General features: G+C 29.9%; 1 protein-coding gene across 2 annotated transcripts in view; it reads left to right on the top strand.

Moving 5' to 3' along the window:
• Positions 1 to 7500, top strand: part of THRB (thyroid hormone receptor beta) — a 622225-nt gene that overhangs the window by 566955 nt on the left and 47770 nt on the right. For both annotated transcript variants that reach the window (XM_053714233.1, XM_053714234.1), the window contains exon 5: positions 3819 to 3919. In XM_053714233.1, the coding sequence (XP_053570208.1) occupies positions 3819 to 3919 (101 nt within the window). The remainder of the gene's footprint in view (positions 1 to 3818; positions 3920 to 7500) is intronic.

Here is a 7500-nt window from a genome sequence, read left to right as displayed (position 1 = left end):
TATAGAAACTAATTATACAAATTAAATTTTGCTTAAAAATATATACATAGTAATATTTTAAGTTCAACATTTTAAAAATATATATGTGTATATGGTATGTGTGTGTATATATATATATATATATATATATATATATATATATAGTGTTTGTGTATGTATGTATGTATATATATATATATATATATGTATATAGTGTGTGTGTATATATATATATATATATATATATATATATATATACATATACAGTGTGTGTGTGTGTGTATTGTGTATATGTGTGTGTGTATGTATATATATATATATATATATATATATATATATATATATATAAATATGTGTGTGTATATATATATATATATATATATAAATATGTGTGTGTGTGTGTATATATATATATATATAAATATGTGTGTGTGTATGTATATATATATATATATATATATATATATATAGTGTGTGTGTGTAAATATATATATATATATATATATATATATAGTGTGTTTATGTATATATATATATATATATATATATATATATATATATGTATATAGTGTGTGTGTATGTGTATATATATATATATATATATATATATATATATATATACATATACAGTGTGTGTGTGTATTGTGTATATGTGTGTGTGTGTATATATATATATATATATATATATATATATATATATAAATAGACTGTCTTCTATTTTTAGTTTAAATAGAACAGTTTAACTGATACCAACATTATGGCTTTGTTTTCAAGAATCAATAAATTGTTAAGGACAGAAGGATCCCTAAAGGACTTGGCTGTCTTTATTGAACATCATTGATTTAGTTTTAATGAAGACTATAGAACCTCATTAAAACAATTAAGATCGAGAACAGGTGTCCCTTTTCAACCTCTGCCACAGTGCTTTTGACTTGTAGCAGTTCAGAGGAAAATGCAATCACATGCATTATTTAATGCAGTCTATTAAAAAAAAGTTGTCATTAAAATTATATGGAGAATGTTTAATCTAAATAATGCATATTGTAATTAAAGTATTGTAAGTGCATAAAATGCTGTTTAAATAATGTGTAAAGTACACACTGAAATTCTACAGTGCATGCTAAATAAGGGCAGTATATATTTTTTTAATGTTTCACATTTTAAAGATTTTTTTCATTTGAGATTAGCAAAATCTAAATATATATATACATATATATATATTTATAAAATAAGTATTTTTTTTTACTGTTTTTTATTTTAAAATAATGTAATTAAAATTACAATAATGTATTATTTTACAGTCAATTTTGGTAAGTTTAAGCTAAATAATGAACACAAAAGCACCAGCCATCTTATTTATTCTAATAATTGTCATTACATGAAAAAAATTATATGTTCTCCAATGCATATGTAAGAACACCAAAAAAGTCATGAATTTTATTTATTTATTTTAAAGAGAAGGTAGTTAATTTAAAATGTTTACACTGATATTGAAATTAATAGCAGAGTAGTATTTGTGCACAACTGATACCAGTTGCTCATTGACAGATAATGATAACTCCCACATCTCTATTTGTCAGCAGGGACAAGCCTCCACAAATATTAATACAAAAGTATTTTCTTTTAACATACACAAACATCTAATTAGAAAAATAATTAAAATGTTGAATTTTAGTTTACTGTAAAATTTGCAATGTGAAAGGTTAAATATACATACATTACTTAAACTGCATTCAGTCAAATAATAATGAAGCATATAAAAACTATGAAGAGATTAATTTACAATTATATTACTATATTATATGGGCATACACAGTGATCCCTTTTTATCAATATCAAAATTATACTTTTATAAGAATTTATTTTTACTATATTTATTAGTTCCTAGTTTTCTGTTATTGTAAATGTATGTAAAATATATATTAATCAGTCGTATTTTTCATTTAAACAAACAGTTTGCGGACCACATTCTAAAATGACTAATAAAGCACAAACATTTTGTTAGTTGTCTTTAGCAGATACAAGTTATCTATCTGGACATTTTAATATTGTTTTATTTTAAAATATAATAATGGCAAAGAGATCGATTTTTTAAAAACATTTTTTTACCAAAAATGTGTAATCAATAAACTAAATTACTCGTCAAAAAAGCCTTAAATTAAAATGAAAGTAAGAACATGGAATGTCATAGGTGTTGCTGATCATAGAGCAATTTTATTTAAAAAAAATAAATAAATATATATATATATATATATATATATATATCAGACAAAAGAAGCGCACTTCAATGGGGATTGATTTCCAGATGATCACTTTAATATATATATATATATATATATATATATATATATATATATATATATATATATATATATATATATATATATAAAACAAGAGAATGCACTCTCAGGACTTTTTAAAAAAAAACAATTTAATGGAACGTTTTCGGGGTTCACAACCCCTTCATCAGCATTGTGAACCCCGAAAACGTTCCATTAAATTGTTTTTTTTTAAAAAGTCCTGAGAGTGCATTCTCTTGTTTTCTATTTGATGCTATATCATTGCACCCAGGCGAGTTGGCTATCGGTGGGCTGAACTGGAAATTGTCTACTATATATATATATATATATATATATATATATATATATATATATATATATATATATATATATATATATATATATATATATATATATATAAATAAAGCAGCAGGGACTTCAAATCTCACCTCTATCTGCCAGGGTGTCAAGAAACAAACATAATATAAGGAAGAAGGAGGATCCTCACTCACTGGACTTCCAAAAAGTAATAAAATGTTATTAAACGTGATGTTTCGGAGCGAATATGCCCCTTCCTCAGACCTCTGAAATGTCACCTATAATACTATTTGGAACTCCAATGAGTGTGGATCTTCCTTCTAACTTTATTTATATAAAACCACCAACCCAGTCCCCACCAGTACAGCAAACTTACAGAAGCAGCAGTAATATAGCTGCACTTATTGTGGAAAATCTCACACAGGTGCAGAGCAGCAATACACAGCAACAGTTTGATGTAACATGCATGATTAAGGGGTTTTTACCCTTAAAACGTTTATATTCACTGCAATTTATTCTAGTGTGGTAAATGTATATTTGAACCATTTATAAACACTTCAGCAGAAGTTATATACTGTAGGCCATTTTCTAATTATTTTCTAATTTAAAAAAAATATTAAAGACTGATGTAAATACCTCTAATCTAGTGACGTTTCACCATGTCTTTATATTAGGGATATAGGATATAGGAAATAGGTCTTGTTATGCAACATTACTTAGTAGACACCTCCCTGCATTGTTTTTAACTTATTTTCCAGAGGGTCTAAGAGCATTGCTTTTTACCTGTTTTATTGTAATCTGCATTGCTTTAACTTTATTATTCTAAAAATAGGTACAATTTTTGTTTTAATTTTTTTTCTGTCTCTTCCATTTAGAGCTCTTTAGATACTGCACAATTCTGTTTTAAGAAAGTAAATATCTCTGGAGGCACAATTTTAGCTTATGTGAGAATTGTGTTGTTTTTTATAAGAAAGGTAAAACAAACTTCTGAATTCTTGTGTCAGGGTTGCTTCCAGAGGTGTCTTCAGGGACCCAAATGTCAAAACCAGACAGCCACTTAGAATTCCAGTATGCAAAACATGGTGGAAAACATTACTATAGTAAGAGGGAGGATACACAGTACAAAATAATATGTTGTCTATGCTAACGATTTCTGTACTGATTTAACCATTTATTTGTGACAGAGACACAACCCAAAAGTGAAATATTTTCTTTTTCTTTTTTTTTTTTTTTTCTCTTTAGGGTACATACCCAGCTATTTGGATAAAGATGAACTATGTGTGGTTTGCGGAGACAAAGCTACAGGGTATCATTATCGATGTATCACTTGTGAGGGATGCAAGGTAAACCTTATTTCACACACACACGTCCCCCATTATCTGTAAGGTTTCATTTTTAAGCCAATATAGATAATACAGAATACGTATACAAATAAGGGCCCTGTCATGTCTGCAACATCTGAGTAAATCCACTTTGAAAGTCTTTATTATTTTAAATAAATATTAAGGAGTCTTGACATCAGTAATGTTTCATAAATGATTATGCATTTATAGTAGAGATTTTCCAGTTTTAGGTGGCTACCTTATTTAAAGGGACAGTAAAGTCAAAATGAAACGTTCATGATTTAGACAGAGAATGCAAATTTAAACAACTTTCCAATTGACTTCTATTGTTGTAGGTATTTTCAAAAGAGTTCAGAGGCATGCACAGGTCTTTAGCACTCTATGGCCGCAGAGTCTGCAACAATGTATAACATTGCTATAAACAGCCTTGCAAATGTTGCTTCCATAGAGTGCTAAACACGTGCACACTCCTGAACTTTTATGAACCTATAGGTTTACTCTTCAACAATGAAGAAAATTTGATAATAGATGTAAATTGTAAAGGTGTTTAAATTGATATACTCTGTTTCATTTTGTCTTTACTGTCCATTTAATTATTTTTTACACCATTAATAGTCTAGACAGTATCTACTGATGTGTTTGTTTGCCAAAGATGTATTGTTCATAAATTAACAGCATACTTCCTTGTGTGAGATCATCTAACAAAAAACCTTCAAACATAAATATGTCCACTTTGAATGTACCTTTAATGTTCTTAACTTACTAAACTTTAAAGGGACAGTCTACTCCAGTCCTATGTGAACATTGTGATTAACACCTTTGCAGGGGTTAAACTCATATCTATATGCAAAAAATATCGCAATAATAAAATTCTCTAACATATTAAACCATTTTTTTGCACTTGTATGGCTTATTAGGTGCTAGATTAGGAGTGGCGCACAAGCAATATTGGCTATTTTCAGCTTTTTCCACACGTTGGATATAGCGTGCGTATTATGTGTTGAAAGTAAATGCGAGCATGTGAGTGCAATCACGACTTATGTGCATCAGTCAGCATGACTTCAGAGCTCTAGTTAACTGTTACACAACATACAAATAAAAGCACAAAAGTGATCACAAACAAAAAAGTGATAATAATAAATGCGATACCACATACAATAAAAACAACAAAAGGATATAAACGGGAGTCAGTGTTTCAATCTTCAATATATTTTCAAAGCATATGTGAAAGTCCAACGTTCGACTCTTTGTGTATTCCAATGAACCTTAAAGAGAAAGCATGTATAGTGTAATACAAATCCAGTTGGATTAAATATCTGTACTCACAATTTAGAGAGCTACTATAAGCTCAACTATAAGGCAGTCCTGATTCACAATGCTGTCAGGATCAGCAAACCAAACGGCTGAAGATCCGATCTTTATCTCTATATAAGAACTCAGAAGAGAGGTAGAATAGTGTGATACCGTAAGCATACAATATAGGGAATCGTAGTAAAGATATATACTCACACTTTAAAGAGCTGACACTCAGCTCAGACTGAATCGCAATTTACTCTTAAATACAAAGTATCCGATTCCGGGAAGCAGGATGGCAAGGGTAAGATCTTATCCTTGAAAAAGCTACGTGGGCGTGGCGAAACGTACGTCAGGTTTTGTTTGTCAGTGACGTCATAGTGAAAGGGAGTTACATTGTATCACCTTGACTCTTTTGATACACGGCTTCCTGAGAGTCTCAATCTGAAGCAATTCTGCTTCGAGGAATCTGATACTTTGTATTTAAGAGTATGTACATACTATATCCCTGAGTGGCTTCATACTGGCTGTTATATTTTATATATTTTATGTATTGTTTTTATTAAAATAATGTTTGCTACTTCACCAAGTGTTGCTGCATAGCTGACTCGGTGGCTTATACCGAGATTGCGATTCAGTCTGAGCTGAGTGTCAGCTCTTAAAAGTGTGAGTATATATCTTTACTACAATTCCCTATATTGTATGCTTACTGTATCACACTATTCTACCTCTCTTCCGAGTTCTTATATAGAGATAAAGATCAGATCTTCAGCCGTTTGGTTCACTGATCCTGACAGCGTTGTGAATCAGGACTGCCTTATATATTAACTTATAGTAGCTCTAGAGTGCGGATCTTTCACTTATTTATACCAACTGGATTTGAAAGTATTACACTATACAGGCTTTCTCTTTAAGGTTCATTGGAATACGAATACACAGAGTCGAAAGTTGGACTTTCACATATGCTTTGAAAATATATCGAAGATTCAAGCACTGACTCACGTTTATATCTTTTTGTTGTTTTTATTGTAATTGGTAACTATTACTCAAGACTAAAAAGTTTCACAAAACACACAAACAAATACATTGTACAGTACACTTACACTGTACCATCAGCTATATATATAGAAAACTTAATTTAAGAATAAATAGAACATATTCTGCTATGTTAAGAACATTGGAATGTGAAATATTCATAATTCATGTCGGGTTAGCGCACTTGGTTGAAGACAATCTGGTTTGTGCGTTAGAATGGGTATTACATTTTTTTCCCACTTTTCACGCTCCATTAAAGTCTATGGGGGAATTACGTTTCTACATTTGCAATATTCGAAGTTTGACTTGAAATATGAGCACAATCTGATGCGTGCAAAAAGCCTCCGTCTAGCAAAGTTAATAAGCGAGCAGGAGCGATAAATTGTGCTCCACTCATAAACTAGCCTATTGGATTGAAGGGACATGAAACCCCCCAAAAAAATATTTCATGATTCAGATAGAGCATGTAATTCTAAACAACTTTCCAATTTATTATTATCTAGTTTGCTTTGTTCACTTGTTATCCTTTGTTTAAATGCATACCTAGGTAGGCTGGGGAGGTGGGAGCTAGCGGCTGATTGGTGTCTGCACATATTTATCTCTTATCATTGGCTTACCGATGTGTTCAGTTACCTCCCAGTAGTGCTTTGCTGCTCTTTTATTAAAGGATACCTAGAGAATGAAGCAAAAATGCATGATAGAAGTAAATTGGAAAGTTGTGTAAAATGGTATGTTGCTTATAATCTACAACCTGCGTACCTAGATAAGGTATAAAAAAAACACTTTACCAATGACTTAAAGGGACATGAAACTCAACATTTTTCTTTCATGATTTAGGTAGAACATACAATTTCAACTTTCCAGTTTACTTCTATTACTAAATTTGTTTTATTCTCTTGGTATCATTTTGTTGAAGGAGCAGCAATGCACCACTGGTTTCTAACTGAACACATGAGTGAGCCAATGACAATTGATATATACAGTATATGTAGTCACCAATCAGCAGCTAGATCATAGGATCTTTGCTGCTCCTGAGCTAACCTAGATAAACCTTTCAGCAAAGGATAACAAGAGAAAGAAGCAAATTAAATAATATAAGTAAATTGTAAAGTTGTTTAACATTGTATGCTCTGTCTAAATCATGAATATCAAATTATAACTTTTATGTCCCTTTAAGTAGTAATATTTTCTAATATATGTATATCATATTAAAAAAACCAATTATGGAGGAAAAAAAGATATTTATTCATGAA

Source organism: Bombina bombina, chromosome 5 (genome assembly GCF_027579735.1).
Source record: "Bombina bombina isolate aBomBom1 chromosome 5, aBomBom1.pri, whole genome shotgun sequence".
Classification (NCBI taxonomy): domain Eukaryota; kingdom Metazoa; phylum Chordata; class Amphibia; order Anura; family Bombinatoridae; genus Bombina; species Bombina bombina.
Note: the sequence above shows the minus strand (reverse complement) of the source record. Positions and strands in the feature narration are given on the sequence as shown.